The following is a 22,844-nucleotide window of genomic DNA, read 5'->3' as shown; positions in this document are numbered from 1 at the left end:
AAAAGAGTTCATTAGAAAGGAAGCACACCATGGTAAAGAACAAACTATGGGTCTGCATTTCCTCCCTGGTGTATGAAATGGGACTTGGTCCAGTAGTGGGCAATGAGCCAGTAGCCGCTTGACTCCTTGGCCCTAACAAAGGCCCTTTGCATTGATCTTGGAGTGCAAAAATTATTGATTGATGTGGGGGGTTGACCTGGCTGAACGCCAGGTGCCCACCAAAGCCATTCTATCACTCCCCTGCCTCAGCTGGACAGGGGAGAGAAAAATACAACAAAGGGCTCGTGGGTCCAAATAAGGACAAGAGAGATCACTCACCAATTACCATCACGGGCAAAACCAGACTTAACTTGGGAAAATTAACTCAATTTTTTACAAATCAACCAGAGTAGGGTAATGAGAAATAAAACCAAATCTCAAAACACCTTTCCTCCACCCCTCCCTTCTTCCCAGGCACAACTTCACTCCCAGATTCTCTACCTACCCTCCCACGGTGGTGCAGGGGGACGGGGAATAGGGTTTACGGTCAGTTCATCACACATTGTCTCTGCCACTTCATCCTCCTCAGGGGCAAAACTCATCACACTCTTCCCCTGCTCCAGTGTGGGGTCCCTCCCACAGGAGGTAGTTCTCCACAAACTTCTCCAAGGTGTGAATCCTTCCCACAGGCTGCAGTTCTTCACGAACTGCTCCAGTGTGGGTCCCTCCCACGGGCTGCAGTCCTTCAGGCCCAGACTGCTCCAGCGTGGGTGCCCCCGCAGGGTCACAAGTCCTGCCAGAAAACCTGCTCCAGCGTGGGCTCCTCTCTCCACAGATCCACAGGTCCTGCCAGGAGCCTGCTCCAGCGCGGGGTTCCCACAGGGTCACAGCCTCCTTTGGGAACCCACCTGCTCCGGCGTGGGGTCCTTCCCGGGCTGCAGGTGGAGATCTGCTCCACCATGGACCTCCATGGGCTGCAGGGACACAGCCTGCCTCACCATGGACTTCACCACGGGCTGCAGGGGAATCTCTGCTCCAGCACCTGGAGCATCTCCTCCCCTCCTTCTGCACTGACCTGGGTGTCTGCAGGGCTGTTTCTCTTACATGTTCTCACTCCTCTCTCCGGCTGCCGTTTCCGTGTCTCCTGCAACTTTTTTGCCTTCTTAAATATGTTATCCCAGAGGCACTACCACTATCGCTGATGGGCTCAGCCTTGGCTGGCAGCGGGTCCATCTTAGAGCCGGCTGGTATTGGCTCTGTTGGACATAGGGGAAGCTTCCAGCAGCTTCTCACTGAAGCCACCCCTGTAACCCCCCCCCCCGCTACCAAAACCTTGCCACACACACCCAATACAATCGAAAACTGCCTAACAAGACAACCAAGAATTCCATCAGCTGGGTGGGAGTCACCGGCAGGCACAGAGATCTGCTCACTTGTGACACCTACAAATCACCTTGGGAGCAAGGGATATGAAGAAGCAGGAAAAAGAGGAGAGCCAGAGCTCTCAGACCTCTGTTTGCTCCAGAGGGCAATGTGTGAACTGTGAGCAGGGGACTGGATTTTATCCTCAATATCAGAAAAAAAGTAGCTCTCAATTTTGTAAAAGTTGCTTTCCAGATTTAATCTAATCCTCAATGTTTTTAATCAGTGGCAACTTTTTAATGCAAATTCCTCTTGGCCTGACTAATCCCCATCTGATCTCAGTCTGAAAGTAGGTATTTTATCAGGAGAAGACCATCATTTGCTCAAAATTTTGAACATCGTAGGAATACCTAAGGGAGCTAAAGAATTAATAAAGCGTCTTTGTGTTAAGACAATGTCGTAGTTTAACCCCAGCCAGCAACTAAGCACCACACAGCCGCTCACTCACTTCCCCCCATCCAGTGGGATGGGGGAGAAAATCGGGAAAAAGAAGTAAAACTCCTGGGTTGAGATAAGAACGGTTTAATAGAACAGAAAAGAAGAAACTAATAATGATAATGATAACACTAATAAAATGACAACAGTAGTAATAAAAGGATTGGAATGTACAAATGATGCACAGGTCAATTGCTCACCACCCGCCAACCGACACCCAGCCAGTCCCCGAGCAACGATTCCCCGCCCCCACTTCCCAGTTCCTATATTAGATGGGACGTCACGTGGTCTGGAATACCCCGTTGGCCAGTTTGGGTCAGGTGCCCTGGCTGTGTCCTGTGCCAACTTCTTGTGCCCCTCCAGCTTTCTCACTGGCTGGGCATGAGAAGCTGAAAAATCCTTGACTATAGTCTAAACACTACTGAGCAACAACTGAAAACATCAGTGTTATCAACATTCTTCACATACTGAACTCAAAACATAGCACCGTACCAGCTGCTAGGAAGACAGTTAACTCTATCCCAGCTGAAACCAGGACAGTATCCACCCCTTATTCTATACCATTGACGTCATGCTCAGTTCCCGTACCTTTAGTAAAATCCTGATCAATCATCATCACCTTTCCATCCCTTTGAGACATATGAACAATTATATATATATATGTATGTATACACACACAGAGATATCATTCCTTTAGTTCATGGGTTATGTTCATGAAATGTTTGTTGAGTTCATTTAGTTTCCAACTCTGGGCTCCATCTGTTATACCAGTCTGTCTGGGCAGGAGGGATGGTGCAAAGTCCTCTCAGTCGGTAGAGCAGAATTGGGCTTCAGTGCAGTGTGACGAGCAGGTGACATTTGACGCAGCAGGCGGATGGTGTACACCGTTGGATTGTTACATGCTGGAGTCAGTTCTGGTTCCATCACTACTGCACTTTGCTTAGTTTTATCACAGTTCTTTCTTGCTTGATCTAAGTGATTCTTACTATGGTACTATGGATATAGCATATAACAATTATAGTAATGATAACATACAGTAGCAGGGTTATATAGCAACTAATATCATACAGTTTAATTCTGTATGATATTAAATTAAATTAAATAAAAATTAAATTAAATCCCCTTGAGGCACACATCGGACTTCTCCATCTTTTCACATCACCCACCAAGTGCAGCCAGGCCCTTGAGCAAAAGCAATCCCACGAATGGGTTTACCTTTGCCTGAGGCAGGAGTAACCCAGACTGTTTTCCCTAACATATTTTTCATGTGCACTACAGGGACTTTATCCCCTTCTACAGTATGTAGAAATTCTGATTGGGCAGGGCCACTCCGATTGGCAGATCCTCTGGTGTTGACTAACCAGGTGGCTTTTGCTAAATGTGTATCCCAATGTTTGAAAGTTCCGCCCCCCATTGCTTTCAATGTAGCTTTTAAAAGTCCATTGTATCGCTCAATTTTCCCAGAGGCTGGTGCATGATAGGGGATATGATACACCCACTCAATGCCATGCTCTTTGGCCCAGGTGTCTATGAGGTTGTTTCGGAAATGAGTCCCATTGTCTGACTCAATTCTTTCTGGGGTGCCATGTCGCCACAAGACCTGCTTCTCAAGGCCCAGGATAGTGTTCCGGGCAGTGGCATGGGGTACAGAATATGTTTCCAGCCATCCACCATTGGTGGTTGCTTCCACCATTGTAAGCACATAGTGCTTGCCTTGGCAAGTTTGTGGGAGTGTGATATAGTCAATCTGCCAGGCTTCCCCATATTTATATTTCAGCCATCGCTCTCCATACCACAGGGACTTTAACCGCTTGGCTTGCTTAATTGCAGCACATGTTTCACATTCATGGATAACCTGCGCTATAGTGTCCATGGTCAGGTCCACCCCTCGGTCTCGAGCCCATCTATATGTTGAATCTCTTCCCTGATGGCCTGAAGTATCATGGGCCCACTGAGCCATAAAAAGCTCACCCTTATGTTGCCAGTCCAGGTCCACCTGAGCCACTTCAATCTTGGCAGCCTGATACACCTGTTCGTTGTTTCGATGTTCTTCAGTGGCCCAACCCTTGGGTATGTGAGCATCTACATGACGTACTTTTACAACCAGAATCTCTAGCCAGATCGCAATATCTTGCCACAGTGCAGCAGCCCAAATGGGTTTACCTCTGCGCTGCCAGTTGCTCTGCTTCCATTGCTGTAACCACCCCCACAGGGCATTTGCCACCATCCATGAGTCAGTATAGAGATAGAGCACTGGCCACTTTTCTCTTTCAGCAATATCTAACACTAGCTGGATGGCTTTCACCTCTGCAAACTGACTCTATTCACCCTCTCCTTCAGCAGTTTCTGCAACTTGTCGTGTAGGACTCCATACAGCAGCTTTCCACCTTCGATGTTTTCCCGCAATGCGACAGGATCCATCAGTGAACAGGGCATATTGCCTCTCATTTTCTGGCAGTTTATTATACAGCGGGGCTTCTTCAGCATGTGCCACCTCCTCCTCTGGCAACATTCCAAAATCTTTGCCTTCTGGCCAGTCCATAATCACTTCTAAAATTCCTGGGCGACTGGGGTTTCCTATGCGAGCCTGTTGTGTGATCAATGCGATCCACTTACTCCACGTGGCGTCAGTCGCGTGATGTGTAGAGGAGACCCTCCCTTTGAACATCCAGCCTAGCACTGGCAGTCGGGGTGCTAAGAGGAGCTGTGTCTCAGTACCAACCACTTCTGAGGCGGCTCGAACTCCTTCATACGCTGCCAATATCTCTTTTTCAGTTGGGGTATAGCGAGCCTCGGATCCTCGATATCCTCGACTCCAGAACCCCAGGGGTCGGCCTCGGGTCTCCCCAGGTGCTTTCTGCCAGAGGCTCCAGGTAGGGCCATTCTCCCCAGCTGCAGTATAGAGCACATTTTTAACATCTTGTCCTGTCCGGACTGGTCCAAGGGCTACAGCATGAACAATCTCCCTTTTAATTTGTTCAAAGGCTTGTTGTTGTTCAGGGCCCCATTTAAAATCATTCTTCTTCCGGGTCACTTGATAGAGAGGGCTTACAATCAAACTGTAACTTGGAATATGCATTCTCCAAAACCCCACGACACCTAGGAAGGCCTGTGTGTCCTTTTTATTAGTCGGGGGAGACATAGCTGCTATTTTATTAATCACATCCATTGGGATCTGACGACGTCCATCTTGCCATTTTATTCCCAAAAACTGGATCTCCTGTGCAGGTCCCTTGACCTTACTTTCTTTTATGGCAAAACCGGCTTCCAGAAGGATTTGGATTCTTTTCTTCCCTTTCTCAAAAACTTCTTCTGCTGTGTTGCCCCATACGATGATGTCATCAATGTAATGCAGGTGTTCCGGAGCTTCACCTTTTTCCAGTGCAGTCTGGATTAGTCCATGGCAAACGGTGGGGCTGTGTTTCCACCCCTGGGGCAATCGATTCCAAGTGTACTGGACACCCCTCCAAGTAAAGGCAAATTGTGGATGACACTCTGCTGCCAGAGGGATTGAGAAAAACGCATTAGCAATGTCAATTGTGGCATACCACTTGGCTGCCTTTGACTCTAGTTCGTATTGAAGTTCTAGCATATCTGGAACGGCAGCACTCAACAGTGGCGTAACTTCATTCAGGCCGCGATAGTCAACTGTTAGTCTCCACTTCCCATTAGACTTTCTCACTGGCCATATGGGACTTTAAAGGGTGAGTGAGTTTTGCTGATCACTCCTTGGCTCTCCAGTTGGCAAATCAACTTGTGGGTGGGAATCAGAGAGTCTTGGTTGTGCGATATTGCCGCCGGTGCACCATCGTGGTAGCAATTGGCACTTGTTGTTCTTCAACCTTGAGCAACCCCACAATTGAAGGGTCTTGAGAGAGACCAGGCAGGGTAGACAGCTGTTCAGTGCCCTCCATCTCCAAGGCAGCTATACCAAAAGCCCATCGATACCCCTTTGGGGCCTTAACATACCCTCTCCTGAGATAGTCTATGCCAAGGATACACGGAGCCTCTGGACCAGTCACAATGAGGTGTTTCTGCCATTCATTTCCAGTTAGGCTTACTTCAGCTTCCAATACAGTTAACTCTTGGGATCCCCCTGTCACACCAGAAATACAAATGGATTCTGTCCCTTTGTAACTTGATGGCATTAGAGTGCACTGTGCGCCAGTGTCTACTAGAGCCTTATACTCCTGTGGGTCTGACGTGCCAGGCCATCGAATCCACACAGTCCAATAGACCCGGTTATCCCTTTCCTCCACCTGGCTGGAGGCAGGACCCCTCTAATTCTGGTCAGAGTATCCAGTATTCACTTCTCGTAAAATTGGCTCAGAATTCCCTTCAAGAGGATCAGAAAAAAGATCAGCCCTTCTACTCTGTTTGGAAACTGGAGCGGCATTTTTCCTGGTAAATCCCCTTTTGTGGTGGTTTTTCCTCGCAGCTCACGTACCCGTGCATTTAGGACTGAGGTAGGTTTTCCGTCCCATTTCCTCATGTCCTCTCCCTGATCACATAGGTAAAACCACAGGGGACCTCGCAGTGTGTACCTTCTATATTCTCTCTCTTGGGCAAAAGAATGCTCACTCCTAATAGCTGAGACATTGGTCCTTGCAAGTGTGCAGTAGGACATATCCTCTTTGAATTGCTGGAAATCCTCGGACAGCTTCTCCACAGCTGAAATGCAGGCTTGTAGGGAGGAGGAGAGATTTTCTTCGTATTGACGGAGTTGGCGAGCCACTTCATCCATTGTCGGTGCCTTTTCGTCTTTCCAGGCCATTATTGCCAGTGAGTTGGCATAGGACGATGGTGCGCTCCGTACAAACTTCCGCCACATGGGTCGTGTGCACTGGACTTCGTCTGGATCTTTGGGTAATTGTGGGTTGTCCGGGTCATGATGAATCGTCTCTAGCACAGATAATTCCCTCAGATATTGAATACCTTTTTCCATGGTGGTCCACTTGCTTGATTGACATATAACATCTTCCTTAAAGGGGTACCTTTCCTTCACACTTGGCAGGAGTCGCCTCCAGAGGCTGATGGCTTGTGTCCCTTTTCCAATTGCCTTGTCAATTCCACCTTCCCTGGCAAGCGATCCCAGCTGCTTGGCTTCCCTACCTTCTAATTCCAAGCTATTAGCCCCATTGTCCCAGCATCAGAGGAGCCAGGTGACAGTATGCTCACCTATACAGTGGCCAAAATCTTTTTGCAAATCCCACAGCTCACTCAAGGATAGGGACTGGGTTATTACCTCTGGTTCTGCCTCCTCCTCCGGTTCCCGTGATGGCCCTGGCTCATCTTCATCCTTCGCTAAGCGAACTGATTTTTTTGTATATTTCTTTTTCTGTACAGGGGCAACTGATACTGGTGCAGGTTGGTCCGCTGGTTCAGTTGCAGTATCGCTCGCCAGGTTTTGGATAACTGCAGTGTCTGTCGCCGAGGTTTGGGTAGCAGGAGTGCTCATCGCTGGGGCTGGAGGGACCGCAGTGCCCGCTGCTGAGGTTTGGGTAGCTGCTGTGCTCGTTGCCAGGGCTGGAGGGGCTGCAGTGCCTGTTGCTGAGGTTTGGGTAGCCCGAGTTCTCGTCGCCAGGGCTGGAGGGGTCACGGTGCCTGTCGCCAAGGTCTGGGTGCCTGCAATGCTCGTTGTCGGGGCTGGAGAGGCCGCAGCGCCTGTTGCCGAGGTTTGGGTGGCTGCAGTGCTCATCGTTTTGTTTAGGTTCAGAGACCTTCTCTTCCCCTTGAGGGTACTGAGTGGTGTCGAACAGGGCTCGATAGGCATGGGCCAGGCCCCAGCACGTTGCAGTGCTTTGTATCTCTCTGGAGCTGCCGGGGTGACAGCATACCTTTTCCAAATATTTTACTAGTTCTTCTGGATCCTGCACTTGTTCAGGGGTGAATTTCCAAAACATTGGAGGTACCCACTTTTCTAGGTACTTGCCCATACTACCCCACACACCCTGCCACCCATAATTACCCAGCCTTGGGGCAGATCTCTGGATGATCTTCTTAAATAGTTGTTTAACCTTAAACGAGAGCTGAACCACATTCAGAAGCATGCTAATTCCTAACAGTAGGGCTAGGACCGTGCTAGTCCCAACATCCCAGGAGTATTCAAATTTTTCAAAATTCTCAAACACCATTGTAACTGGACTGAAGGAGAAAGGAGAGGGGAAAAAAGGTACCCCACCCATAGACTGGTTTTCCATGGAGGAAAGGTAAATGGTATAATTATTAATAGTTTCCCACAGATAGCTCCCGCAGTATAAAGGTGACAATGCTAAGTGCAAACACTGGATTAATCCCACAGCCGATGACTTTATCATACCATAAACCAGTGTTATACCATACATCAAAGCAAAAACCTTAATCCACCTCCCACAGATGATAAGCAGCAGAAGAGGAACTGCATACAGCAAGCGAGGTGATACATAACAGAGCTTTAAAAACCAGAGCAACTACTCTAAGAACACATAAATCAACATAATGAATGCTTAGAACAAATTTGTTTTAACAAGCTCTGGTCAGGTTTGTCGTTATCTCAACCTTTCGTGCCCCATGTTGGGCGCCAGAATGGACTGTCGTGGTTTAACCCCAGCCAGCAACTAAGCACCACGCAGCCGCTCACTCACTTCCCCCCCATCCAGTGGGATGGGGGAGAAAATTGTGAAAAAGAAGTAAAACTCCTGGGTTGAGATAAGAACGGTTTAATAGAACAGAAAAGAAGAAACTAATAATGATAATGATAACACTAATAAAATGACAACAGTAGTAATAAAAGGATTGGAATGTACAAATGATGCGCAGGGCAATTGCTCACCACCCGCCGACCAACACCCAGTTAGTCCCCGAGCGGCAATTCCCTGCCCCCACTCCCCCCAGTTTATATACTGGGCATGACGTCACATGGTATGGAATACCCCGTTGGCCAGTTTGGGTCAGGTGCCCTGGCTGGGCATGAGAAGCTGAAAAATCCTTGACTTGAGTCTAAACACTACTGAGCAACAACTGAAAACATCAGCTTTATCAACATTCTTCGCATACTGAACTCAAAACATAGCACCGTACCAGCTACTAGTTAACTCTATCCCAGCTGAAACCAGGACAGACAAGCATGTTAAAATACCTTCTGTGGTCTGATCAGAAGCTGCATGCAAGCACCCTTCCAGACACAAAAGAAAGAAGGAACTTGGACAGTCTGAACTGCTGCCTGAGCCTGAAATAGCAAGCAGATTTAAATAGTGCTGCACTGAGTGGAGAACCACCTGTTGAAGCACAACAGTGAAACATGTGCTGGTGTTCAAATACCTGAGTTTGCAGGCTGGATCCTGAATGATGCTGAATATCTGTACTCCCACCCCCAGTGCTGTATGTTTCCAAGATATGCTCTGACTTGACAGTATTGAATCTGAACTTCCAAGAAGTGTATGCAGAGCCATCTTATATTAAAATAAATTAAAAAAAGAAGTAATACACATAAGACATTCCGGCAATCAGCAGCCAGAGATGTTGTTTATACATCTACATTTTTGTTCAGCTCTTGTAAAATCTTCCATTTCTTTTGGTACAACTACCCTTGATTATGTGTATTATTTCTTATGCCATTTTTAGTAAGACATTTTCAGAAGCTGCTGCCTCAAGGCTAGAATATAACTGAAAAAATCTCTTTGTGTTGGCTCTGCTTTGGCAGCCTTGAGAGCTTTCTGAGCAATACTTGTTGCTACTGACTCTAAAACTGTAGTGGGGTATCCAGCATATAGACACGAATATGTCTGACACAGTGCCTGCCCTTAAGGAAAGAATATTCAAAAATGAAAGATGTGAGCACCTGATCCTTTTGCAAGGAGACTGTTCTAGATGATTCTCTGCAGAGAGTCAAGATAGCTACCCTGCAGATGTTCCGTAAGTTTTCTGTTTCCTCAAGTGGTTTTTTCCTCATTTGCTCATATTACGAAATTTTCCATTCTTCACTAGAACCTCTCTAACTCAAAGTCTAAACTCCACATTGCTGCAGAAGCCATTTGTAAATTCAGATGACTTATCGAAGAAAATGTTTGGCTTGGTGAAGATAATAGGAATACAAGTAAAATATCAACTAAGACATAACATGAGTGGAAATATCAGAGCTTGATGAAAAGGGATTTCATGTAAACAAAACTCTACCTGCACAAGCATGCACTGCTTCTTCCCCTTTATGCATTATCTCTGCAAGACAGCACTGGACATTTTTTGACATATACTTCATTCACTGAGAAATTCTGTCTGGGGCCACATACATAAAACAGTCTTCTCTGGGGGAAAAAAAGGAAACCTTTTTTATTTAAAATCTAATTCAATTTTTATGTAAGTTTGGTTTTACTTTTTCAGGGGGGTAATTCACAGAAGCAAGAGGGGGCATTATATTTGAAATTAAATTAAACACTTGTTTAATCCAAATAAAATTTCAGGGGAAAAAAGTCTGATTTAAGCTTGGTTACTGAAATGTCATTTATTTGTACAGCTTTCTTTGACAGCGCTGCTGAGACCCATACTAGAGGTGGTAGGAAAATTTTCAGCTGACTGTATTTCCATCAAACTACTCATTTTTGTCAGAGCCAGACTGTTTTCCAAGACAGGTGAATTATAGCAAGGCTCTAGAGAGGAAAATTTCTTAGGTCCAGGATTAGCTGGATTTTGTTTATTTCAAATGAGTGAGAGAAAAGTATCTAAATTCACATCTTATTGCAATTCCATTTTGAGAAAACACTCAGGAAGCTTTGTTAGTTTTTTGGTGTGGAAAGGAAATAAATTTCAAAATCTCTTCAGTTTTGAAATGAAACTGCCATCTCCCAGCCAACTGTACTGAAGAGGGTAAGCTCTGGTAACTCAGTCTTGTTTTGGCCAGAGGAAGATATTTTTCCTGAAATGTATTTACAGAAACATTTCTAGAGGTGATCCTTAAAAAAATACTGCCATTTAACTTTTAATAGGTTAGTTTATAGTATGGGCTCACAAACAGCAAGACGTATGTTGCTGCTGATATACAAGCCACTTCAACATAGAATGCAAACATTGCCTGAACATATATGTACAATACATCTATATATATACACATATATGTATACAGTTATGTACAGCAGGACTGACCCCCTTATTCTGTGGCAATTCCCCTTCACAAGATAGGCTTACTCTCCTTATAGCAGTTTTCACTAAGCAGACCATAGCTTTTTTGTTCTCCTATGTTTAAATTTCAACCACATTTTGGCATACAGATAGAACAGATCTGTATTTTCCTCTATATATCTAAAAATGATGAAGGGTCAACATACTTCAGCTGACTGAAAGCTTTTGAGAACAGAATACAAAAAGAAGAGAAAGTGAAAGGAGAGGTCACATCATTTCCCTTCTTTGTGGTTAAAATGGGGAAAACGCTATAGGGACAGTTGCCAAGGTTTTTCTGGCTGCCTTCTGTTTAGTGTTAATCACTTTACAAAGAATAATATAAATTGCAATTTTAGGAGGACCAAGCCTGGGAATATATTTCCTTCCCTAGGAAGCTGCCCATCTTTTTCTAGGCCTCAAATCCCCCCTCACCAGGTGAGATCAGCACCTCTCCTGAGCCCTAAGAACCTCTGGATTCTCCATGCTGCAGAGACTGTAGAAGAAACGAGTTGTGTGGTTTGTTCCTTTTTGGGTGATTCCAACCCAACTACATGAACAATCCCACTGCAGCTGTGTATGCAGCTGATTTCTTTATACAGCTGAAGTGTAAGGGAGACTAAGAAATCTTTAGAACACTGCAAATTTGCTGAATTTCAAAGCACAGAGATAGACTAGTTAAGACAACTTGGCTAGACCTTACAGTTTCACTTCCCTTGCTGCTGCTAGTCTCATGTTGGTCTTGCAAAAAAGTTGTGCATTTACCTATTGTAGACCAGCAGAGCCTCCCAAAACATCTCAAGCCAGCAGAGGATATTATTATGGAAATGCTTATTCTTATGATAGTAATGCAAGTACTCATATACATAGAGGTCAATGATGGTTGGGAGAGCTTTTTGCGGTTAGTTAAATTGCATCTCAGGGTTTCACTTGAACTGAGAGTAAATTTGTGTGAAGTCATCCCTGACACCTGAGGTCTGAGATTCCAGCAGTACAAAGACTTGCAGGTGTGCCAAATGTTTGCAGCTTAGCTAAGTGGTCCAGGCATCAGGAACAGCGAGTTAAAGACTAGGTATCCTTAGAAGGATTGCTCACATGTTTAGCATTCATAGACAAGTCCTTACAGAACTGGAAGCAGAATGGTTTCAGAACACAATGGGATGATGATCCTGCTTATATTGTCATATTTACAGCATTGCTTGGTCTGTTTCAGATGTTTGTGGCCCTTCTCTTCTGGTACCAGTTTTACTGCGGGTTCTCTGGCTCATCGATGGTTGATCAGTGGTATCTCATCTTCTTTAATTTACTCTTCTCTTCTCTTCCACAACTGATTACTGGTGTGCTGGATAAGGATGTACCAGCTGAAGTGCTAATTACTGTACCTCAGCTTTATAAAAGCGGACAGAATATGGAGGTAAAAACTTCTTGCTTTTTGTAATTTTTTCCTACACATCTTTAGTTTCAGCTGAAAACCAACCCTGCTCCCGAAGGGTGGCTGACTGATAAAAACAGTCTGAGAAGTCACTATTATTATTTTGTGATATTTCTCATCTGAGTCAAAGTATTAAATGCCAAAAGTACATTTATAACAAACAACAAAAAAAACCCACCCAGCTGTATTTTGAACTATGTAACAGGAGAGAAGCTGAATGCTTTAAGTCAGCCTAAGCTGAACTCCTCCCTCATGGTCCAGGCTCACAAATAACCACAAAAGTAAAGCAGATTATACCTTGTCGACTAGTGCAGACTTTCACAGAATAACCTCATAGTATGTACTCAAAACTTCAGGTCCCAGCCCTTTACAAACAGGCAGAAGAGAAAGATGGCTTTAGGAGTAAGCATGGAGGTTGATAGACTTGGACTTTGAGGGAGATAGTCACCAGCAGATGACAGGTTCAGCTGAAATGTCTATTGAAAACACCTTGTCCCCATCTGCTTGAATTGTACAATGAAAACAGAAGGAATTGCAGGAGGGATTCGAGCCAAACCATTTCTGGTAATTACACCTACCGTGTACTGTGGGAAAATCTTTCTGCTTGGCAAAACTATCCATATTGAGACATTGCTTCCAAGGCAAAGGCCTCTCTTAAAAGTATTTGACATTGTGCCCTCTGAGAGGAGACAGTGAGTGGGTTTTGCCTCTAACTGTACACCTGCATTTGGTACCCCACACATCTAGTGACGTTGCTAGACACTGTCCTGGAAAGACGGAAGGAGAATTTTAGTGCAACTTATTTTTAGTGCTTTAGTCCAAATTCTCTCTTTTTCACCCAGCTGTTTTTTTCCATTTTGCTCTATTTCTTCTGTTCCACTTTAAAGATCTGTAACATTAATGCCTTCCTTTCTTGCACATTTTTAAGGTGGTAATAACCTTGTAATGGCTTAAGCTTATTAGGAAATTGTCTGCCTGTCTTCAGCTAGCAAACTGAGGAGAGAAGTCTCCTGGGTTCACAGCTCAATTATTTCTCATAGGCAAGCCCAGGAACCATTCTAAGTTTGTTTGAAATCTAGTGAGCGTATTCTCTGAATAGTTACCTAAAAAGGCATTTTAAAAACTTGCCAAAAATCCTGCTTCAGGTAGGATCTCTTTCAAAAAGGTATCACTGATTCAAAGCCTACAGAATTATAGAATAATTTAGATGGCTCTGGCGGCCATCTGATCCAGATGCCTGGTCAAAACAGCTTCAAAGCTAGATGAGGTTACTCAAGTCTTTATCTAGTCCAGTTTTGAATGTCTCCAACAGTGGAGATTCTACAGTCCCTCTGAGCAACCTGTTCCAGTGCTTAACCACATGTTATTTCAGTAGGCCAAGGAACACCATAATTCTTTCTAAGCAGCTTTCAATTCCCATTTTTAGGCTGCAGTGATATTCTCCATTGAGGGAAGGAGCCCTGATGAACCCAGTGGTTGGAGATATAGCCTCTATCCCAAAATTAAATAAATATTTTGCCATTTACAAACTCTTTTTCATTATATCTAGGTCTTTTATATGACTATCCATACCCCTGCAGTTGTATATTTCTTTAAAACAAAATGTTAGTTTAATGTTGTTTCTTAGCAAGCAATTTTGTGCACACACACAGAGATATATGTGTGTGTGTATATATAGGTTTTATATACAAATTTATATCATAGCATACATTGCTGCATGAATTACTGCTAAATGTCATTGTCGTGGATCTTCTTTTCTAAGTATGTGTGCATTTTCTGTTTTCTCTCTTGTGAATAACTACCCTGTACTTGTATGTACATGATGTAAAACCCATTTACTCATGTACTTACACCTCAGATTGCTCCTCCTGAAATCAGTGGTCTAACTGTAGTGCACAAAGTCGGGCACCTTCACAAATGTTTGCTGACCTGAGTGTCAGATTCAAATTACACCCTCTGCCAGGAAAAAAAAAAAGCAGCAGAGGTGTCCTCCCAGAACAGAGTGACTTGCAAGTGGACTCTTCATACTTCATCCCCGAGGGTATCTAACTGATGGGCAAAGCTGTGAAGCTATTTGCAAAAGCCCTTAAAAGTGCCCATTGGAGTATCCCCCTCAAAATACCTATCCCAGCAAATAGCATTTTCATTAGGCCCTGATTTTCTTGATGTTTTTTTTTTATGCCACAGGAGTACCAACCACACATGTTTTGGATGAACATGATTGATGCTATGTATCAAAGCCTGGTTTGCTTCTTCATCCCCTATTTTGTAAGTGTTTAGTTAAAAGCCATTCTATTTCAAGCATTTTGAAGAGAACTGGCAGCACAGCTTTGGCTAAATTCGGTCTCTTTCTTTACAGACTTACTATGATTCGGATGTGGATATCTTCTCCTGGGGAACTCCCATCACCACAATAGCTCTTTTCACCATCATGCTACATTTGGCTATTGAAACCAAAACTTGGGTAAGGTACCCACAGCCTACAGAGAAACTTATTGGTATATGCATAATTCTTTTCTCAGTGCCGTTCTTCGAAATCAGAAGATGGTTGTTTCGTTTCCTCAGCACATTCTATATTTAGCAAGCATTTTAAGCAAACATGAAAAAGGTTTTAAACTGTGATCTGCTAACAGCTTTGTAGTGTTGTATCTATAATAAGAATTTTTGAAAATACGAGGCTCCAAACTCTTTCCTGTGCATGGATTTGGCTCAAGAAATTTAGAAGTTTTAATTCAGAATCACAACAAATTTCTCAGAATATAAAGAGTCATTATTCTTTTGTTGGTTTTCTGTTTTAGACTTTTCTCCACTGGTCATCTTGCATCTTCAGTATCCTTTTATTTTTCTTTGTGGCTCTGGTTTACAATGCTTCCTGCCCAGTATGCCATCCTCCATCCAATCCCTACTGGACTATGGAAAGGCTGATGGGAGACCCTATGTTCTATTTCACTTGCATTATATCACCAGTTGTTGCATTGCTGCCCAGGTATTCTATCTTCTCTCATGTCTTTTCTCATATATGAAAGCACTTTATGGCTATGGCTGGGAGGGCAAGAAGCATTTTTTTTTCCACTCCCCCTTTTCTTTTTGCCTTACCAGCCAAGTCAATTTTTTTCAGCAGCTAATTATATGAAGTCAGGTTGCCTAACCTCTTCTGTGCTCCTGACCACAGGAACAGACCACAGGTCCTGTCCATAGACCACAGGAGAGGGATGATTGTAGACTGTTGGTCAAACCTCATGGCCATGCAGATATTTGCTACCCTGTGAGGTTTTCTGTGATGCTTCCAGATTCAACCCATCCTCCCATAGCATGCACAGTACAGAAATTCTGATAGTGTATTGTGGACTTACTTGCCTATTATGGATGTAAGAGGCCTGCTCTGCAGATTGATTCCCGTTGCCTTTGATTCCTTATCAGGAAGAATGAAAGACCACGTGTAATCACAAGGTGGATCACTGGCTAAAGCTGCAGCTCTATTACGCTGCTTGTTATTAATCAAAATATTAGCACAGCATTCAGAGCTTTTCCTCTGCAAGCTTTCTTGTGTCAAACATAAGGCAGGCACATAAACCTCTCTTATTTTTCTGTGTTTTACTTTTGTCTTGGATATTTTCTCTTAATAATATCTTGGCTACTTCGTTCTTTCAGTTCTTTTCACGTGCACATTCTCCTCTTGCAGATTTCTGTACAGAACCCTTCAGGGAACACTATTCCCAACCCAGCTGCAGCTTGGACGCCAGTTGAGTAAACTATCCCCACAGAATCGCACCCAGCTTCTGACCAAGTTGAATGTAAAGGAAACAATACGTCAGACACAATCCTTTGCAGACAGCTTCTCACCAAGCCTTGGCTCAAATGCTAGTGATTGCTATAAGGCTTGTAACCAAAGCACAACTTTGCCAACATCTCAGACAAGTGAGTCACTTTTCCAAGAGCACCCAAAGGCAGAACATACAACAGATCAGACAGTGGCTGCCTCTCCTGAGGGTGCTGTGTTGTATGGGGAAAACAAACTCCCCTCATCAGCAAGTAGTCTGGAAACGTCCACAGGATTTCATGAAGTTACTTCAGGGATGGAGTCATTGCCTGTGGGAGCAACATTCCCATGGAGCTCAGCAGTCAACCAAGCAGACTTCAGTTTGTTGAAGTGGATCACATCAACTCCGCTGTTCAGTCGCATTGGGACTGTTTTACAGGTGTCATCCAGCAGTTTACAAAATGAAACACAGGACAGTATGTGTGTGCTTGGCTCTTCTTTGCATGTGGACTTCAAAGGCTTAAAAGAACAGAGCTCAAATAACTTGCAGGACAAAATGAAAGGGACCCCAGCTGATTATTGTAAAAATGACAATTCCGAGACCACCTTTTTATGACATGGGCTTTAAATATATTTATATATTTTCTATTTGCACACATTTATAGTGAGATTACTCTATATGTTTCCAAAGATGAAACAGAAAATCAAAGGTACAGTATGATTATTTAAGAATGTTTAAATACAGTATATTGAAATAAGAGCTTTAAATATAAAAAGAAACACTTGAAATTTCCATGTATATTGTTTTATTTTTTCATCTCATTTTGTAAGGAAATGCTGTCTCTTTGTTTTTCAGATGCTTCTCTTTTATTCTGACACATACTGTAAAAGTAAAGGACCTATCTGCCATATTCAAAAGGATTAGATTCAGCAACAATTATTGATATCATTCTGGCCATTCAGTAATCAAGGAGGAAAAACCATGATAATAAATAGGCACTGTATTCCATCCATCATCTGCTTGCCAGGTTGTTTTGTCACTGGAGCAAACCATTAGGCAAGACTATCGAATTATTATACATGTCTCTGTAAATGTTAACAGTATCTTACCACTGCATTAATAATACTGGTATTTTATAAGTGACACCATATTTTGATGTTGCAGCCTTAGCATTTTATGTGTCATGATAAAACAATAAATAAATGGCCATCCATATTGCAAAGTGAATTCCCAGTCTGGCATTAATGGTAAATCAGCCCTTCACTTGGAGCAGCTAGCATTTGGCTGTTCATGGCCTTCTATCAGGCTGTTCAAGTTCTGAAGAAAAGCTGCTGCTTGTTTGTGAGGAATGATTTGGTGGCAAAGAGCTGGTGCATGGTGTCCGCTATAGAGTTTGACCTAGGAGGGTCTGTGATCTTCCGTGCTGAAGCACTACCGCGCGTAGGCTGGTTTTGCTGAAGGAGGCAGTCCTGCTTGCTAGTGAGTCATGGAGGGCAGGCAGGGTGGAGTTTTGTTAGGCACCTTCACCGTTTTTTCAGCCAGGTTAAATCAAGTCCGTGGTGATCAAGAAGGGGCATGACCAGCTGCGAGGGTGCAATGCCATGCAGAGGTACTTGAGCCCGCTCTAAGACAGGCTAGCTCCAGTCCGGAAAGTAGGGAGCTGCACTACTTTCTGGGGTTATGCCTGAGCCGACCTTACATGGTTGCACACCACAAAGTGCCTCGGGTACATGAACATGTGGCTGTGCTGTGCCAACCGCATGGATCCCAGGGGGTTTAGCTTTGGAAGGCTGCTTGGATCTTTCATACCTAGTCACCATGACCGTGTATGAAGTAGCTGCTGCACTTCTTCATTTCCTCATCACAAGTTTTCAGATGGCCTTTACCTTGCTTGCCATCACTTGTGTAAGGCCAGAACTTGTTCATGCCACGCTCTGTGCCAGGCAACCTGCCTCCCGCATCGATTGCCTCAGCCCATTACGCCACAGTGCCCGCCATTGTGACACTTGCTAATCCACTCGGGATCTTTTTTTTCAAGATTTATACACTGGCCTCTTTCCCAAAGACAGAATTGATAATATGAAACTGTAAAATGCCAATGAAAGGAAGAGAAGAAAGCGATCTAAATAAGAGCTGTGACCCTGTAAATACGTTACCCTCATGAAACATGACACATCTACATGTAACTAACTGCATTTGGGGATTAGAAATGACTAGGGACAGGGCAAAGACGCGAAGGGACTCACTCTTTCAGTCTCCTGTGAACGGCTTTAAGCACGTGATTAAAAAGAAGTGTGCCTGAAGCACAATTTCTTTCTTTTAGCCTCTAGTTAAAGAGGAGCATGGGTTTATGTGTGTAGATTTTAGGGGAAGAAAGCACACCTATTGACTCATTTTTTACTGGCTGAACACATCTTGACGTTTCCCTGCTTTGTATTAATTATGATAGAAATGGGGCAGTAAGTGAGCACTTGGTTTCCACGAAGGTAGGAGGGTATCTATATGCGCTGTCGGTGCCAACGCAAGCCAGGAGCCACGGGGGTGTGTGTCCTGACACATGCCTCTAAAGCAAGGCAGAGTTCCACACCCTCGGAGCACTTGTTGGTTTTTGCTCTCTGGAAAGGGAGCCTGCAGGACTCAGCTCAGGTGTAGAAACCTCCTTTGCAAGTGTTTCTAGTTGGGTGAGACAGCTCTGAGTTTAGACATCTCTACTTTCTCTACCAGCCTTCTCAGTCTCTGTTGGGATGACTTTGCAGGTAATTTTTTGCAAGGTTAGCTGGCTGTATTTAACACAAACTGTGCAGAGATTGCCGTTGTAAACAACTCACCTGTGTGGAGCTGCAGTGTCTTTTAATGTCAAAGGGGAAATCGGATGACACTTTGAAATGTGTAAATGTTGCCATCTGGTTAGAAATATTCCTCTGCTTGTAAAGCAGGATCTCGCAGGACACAGTATCAGATACCAGGTAGGCAGAGTTCATAGGTTTGCAAGACCTTAAATTCAGTCTAAGAGTGTCGTGGAGTCATAGCAGGAGCTTCCCATGGATGTCATGCATGTGTGCTCACTCTCAGTTACTGCAGCAGCCCCAGCAGGCAGGTGGGGATCGCTTGCGCTCATTGACTCCTCTGCATCTTTCCACAACGTGTTTGGTGTCCTGCAGGCATTCATGAGATGTGTCCGGTCCTGGCAGCAGAAAGGGCTGGAACATCACTGGGCTTCATCTCAGAGCTGTATTTGGTGATACGCTCATCAAAAAGAACCTAAATTCCTTACTAGCCATGCCTTTGTGATGCAAGATTCGGTTTAGTTGTTGTGCTTTCAGTGTTTCAAAGACTGTTTTTCTAGGTAAGGGATAAAAGTGTTCCTTTGGGACTGAGAGATACACATGCACTGCCAGATAGTTGTGTTAAGTTGCCACTGTGAGGGTGAGAGTAGGACATCTGTGTCATATATTTAGGGAAACTCACCATGACTGTAGTTACAGATCCTCAGCTGCTACAACGATCGTAGCTCCTTCAATTTCTTCAAGCTGACTTACCCCAGCTGGGAATCAGGCCTCAACAACTGCTGTATTTTGTTGCAAAAAAAAAAATCCTTACCGATACATTTTGAAATGCATGAAGTATAAATGCTCCCTTCATACTAAAGGATAACATACCTTATTATGGCAGCAATCCTGCAAACATGTATGAGTTTAATCTTAAATAAACCAAATAATCCCGCTGACCTTAATGGAGCAGTGACCTCAGCAGGATTGATTGCGTGCTCTCGAGTAGATAGGAAGATGTGCCACACTGAGGCCTCCATGTGCCAAAACGAGATACCCAGGGGCACAGAACCAGGTCAGTAGGATGTCAGTAAGCAAGATGTCTCCGTTTCAATCTGGGAGATAAATTGTAAAAAATATAAATAAAATGTAATTTAAACCACAGTTCAGAGAAAAAAGCCTAAACAGATTTCACATTTGGAAATAAAATATTAAGCAAACTAATTCTTTTCATTTCAAAATAGAAGTTCTCTCTTCAGCTGCCGGAAGACAAACACATCAAAGCATGTTACTTGCTGGGCTTTAGGGCTTGTCAACACTTTGAAGCTGCTATTAATATTTGAAACATTTTAACTAAACAAATACTAATGGCTTTTTTAATCTGTATACATTGATTTCAATAAAATAGAAATAAACTTCTAAAGTTATTCTTGTTGCTGCAGTTGAGCAGTTGTCATATCAAGGAAAACAAAGCTTTAAATTCATGAGGCCAATGCTCAAAAAGCATGCAACTGTTTATTAAAAGATTCCACAAGGCAATTAAAACAATGCCCGGTTTCAGTCTATTACCAACAACAGCCCCCTGTACACTCTTTCAAATATTTGCACTGAACTCTGCAAGCACTTCTGCATCTGCTCAACATTGCCAGCTGAAGTACTCCAGCTGAAATTACTGACTGAGAAGAGAGTTGTGAATTAAGCATCATAGCGTTCCATATTTCTTACTCTTATTTATGGGAACTGACTTCCCAGTGACTTATCTATTTTATAAATTTCTCTTGGATGCATAAAGCTCTTTCAGAAACAGCCAGAACTCTTCTGTCAGGTTAGCACTCTAATCTCAGAAATTGTATCTCCCATATATGCCAGCGCATTGGAACTGGGCATACAAATGTCAAAACAGGAACAAAACAACACTCCGGTATTTTCTACAAGATTTTCTAGCTATACATCACTGTGTGCTCAGACAGTCATGCACCTGTTTGCCAATCTCTTGCGCCAGCTGTGGAACCCCTGATGGCCATTAAATGATCTTTTATGCTTTTCATAAACTGGAAAGTTGGTGACAGTGCTGACTTCTCACTGTGGCAAAATCCAGTGGTACCCTGTATTGATTTAAGTGCTTCCTTGATGGGGAGAGCACATCCTTTACCTAGTAAAATTTCCTCAGACTCTTTCAAATTATTCAACCAGAGACTGCTTTTGCTTCCATTATCCAGTTTTCTCAACTACCTTGCATTGAACCTTGACTTGTCATTTATTCTCACCCAATCCTGCCAAGGGCCACAGCCTGTGCTTGCTCCCAGTACATCTCCTGCAGGCTCTGCCCACTTAATCAACGAGTGCCACTACGTTTCGTTTTGGGCCAGCTTCCTAATGTCATGCTCACATTTGGCTCTGCTCCAGGCTTATACATCCCAAACATTGTAGGCTGATCACCCGATCGGCGTACAGCAGATATGGAGGATTTGGGGAGGTTTAGCCATTAAAGGTGCTGCATAGAAGGGTTTTGCACAAATACCAGTTGCAGTATGTGGAGTTGTTCAGCTTAAAAAAATAAACTTCATCAGAACTGCATGTGGTTGAATCATCTGGGAGTGACAATTCCTGCCCTAATCATAAAATCTGCATCAAAACCTAAACTTAAAAAAAAAAAGAAAGCCTTGTGTTTTTGCAGCAGCTAGTTCTTGATTCAGACTGATCAGTGCCTTGGGCATTTTTCAGTCCAGTATTAGATTCAGCAGTGTGCTTTTGTAACAGAGTGCACGTGGCAGTTCAGAAAAAATGATGCTGATACAATAGGCCGTGCACTGTGGTGGAGTGGTAGCAGGTATGTGTCAAAGACACTGTGAAAGCCGCTAGAGACAGGGTTATGCAGATGTAGCAAAGTGGGGAAGGAAAGGCACTGCTAGATGCCACTTGGAAGGTAGATGGAGAGACAAGGGGACCTTCAGAGCTTTCCAACCACTTTGGTTTTGCAAAGTAGTTCTGCACATCTCCCTCTCTGCCTGCTGGCAGGCTTACTTGTACTGACCTTACACTTCACTAGACCTACACAACGACTGAATTTGGCTTGTTGTCTGCAGCCAAGCACGATAACAGGGACTGATGCCCAGCTGACGTCAAGCAACGCAGCTGTGCTGACTCACATGGAGGTAGGTTGGCACTCGCTTTGCAAACATGAGTATGCTGGCTGTGTGCCAGTCCCTAGCCAGTACCTGTGACCATGGCAGGTCCCAGTACCAGTCCCTGGGATCCTCCCTGTGTCAAAAACCAGGGCAGGAGCCAGAACAGGGGAGAATCCCGTGTCCTCCCATGCACACGGGACTGCTCATTAGACTGAGACCGCACATTTGTTTGCAGTGTCCAGGACAACTTCGGGCTGTTAGTGACGTGGAAGACAAGCAACAGGTAACATGGCATGGAAACTCTTCCTGTTCGTCAAGAATCCCCTGAGCTATTGCATAAATGTCTCCATGTTGTTCTCCCATGCGTTCCAATACGCATCCTGGCCATCGGAAAGCCCCTGGTATGGCTGCGCTTCCTGCAGTTGAAGACCCTACGGGGAGTTCGCTGCTGCCATCAGAAGCGGCCCCTTGAAGCACCTGTGCCCAGGGCCGCTGCACCAGGAGTGATGGGCACCTTCGCCATTAGCAATAACTCCATCGATCACCATGTGTGCCGCTCGCTGAGGCTCCTTCATGCTGAAGGAGGCACTGCATGGTCACAGCCCATGTATCTTCCAAAACAACAGCGAAATGCTTTTGCCCTGACTTCAGAGGTTCACAATAGGGAAAGATTTACAAATGTCTCTGGTTCTGGACACCCAGATCAAGGCAAGTGTTTTCCAGTTGTCCTGGGCTGTGAAACCCTGTAGTGCATCACACATTCAGAGGGATCTCTGGTGCTTTATGTGAT

General features: G+C 44.2%; 1 protein-coding gene across 1 annotated transcript in view; it reads left to right on the top strand.

Annotated features, from left to right (window-relative positions):
- Window positions 1-17,367, top strand: part of ATP10A (ATPase phospholipid transporting 10A (putative)) — a 122,135-nt gene extending 104,768 nt beyond the window's left edge. The window contains exons 17-21 of the mRNA XM_075057284.1: window positions 12,179-12,379; window positions 14,585-14,665; window positions 14,757-14,861; window positions 15,196-15,383; window positions 16,080-17,367. Coding sequence (XP_074913385.1) covers window positions 12,179-12,379; window positions 14,585-14,665; window positions 14,757-14,861; window positions 15,196-15,383; window positions 16,080-16,773 — 1,269 coding nt within the window. The 3' untranslated portion in view covers window positions 16,774-17,367. The remainder of the gene's footprint in view (window positions 1-12,178; window positions 12,380-14,584; window positions 14,666-14,756; window positions 14,862-15,195; window positions 15,384-16,079) is intronic.
- The last annotated feature ends 5,477 nt before the right edge of the window (window positions 17,368-22,844 follow it).

The sequence above is a fragment of the Buteo buteo genome, chromosome 25, assembly GCF_964188355.1.
Source record: "Buteo buteo chromosome 25, bButBut1.hap1.1, whole genome shotgun sequence".
NCBI lineage: Eukaryota > Metazoa > Chordata > Aves > Accipitriformes > Accipitridae > Buteo > Buteo buteo.
The sequence above is the reverse complement of the archived record's forward strand: the minus strand, read 5'-3'. Positions and strand labels throughout refer to the sequence as shown.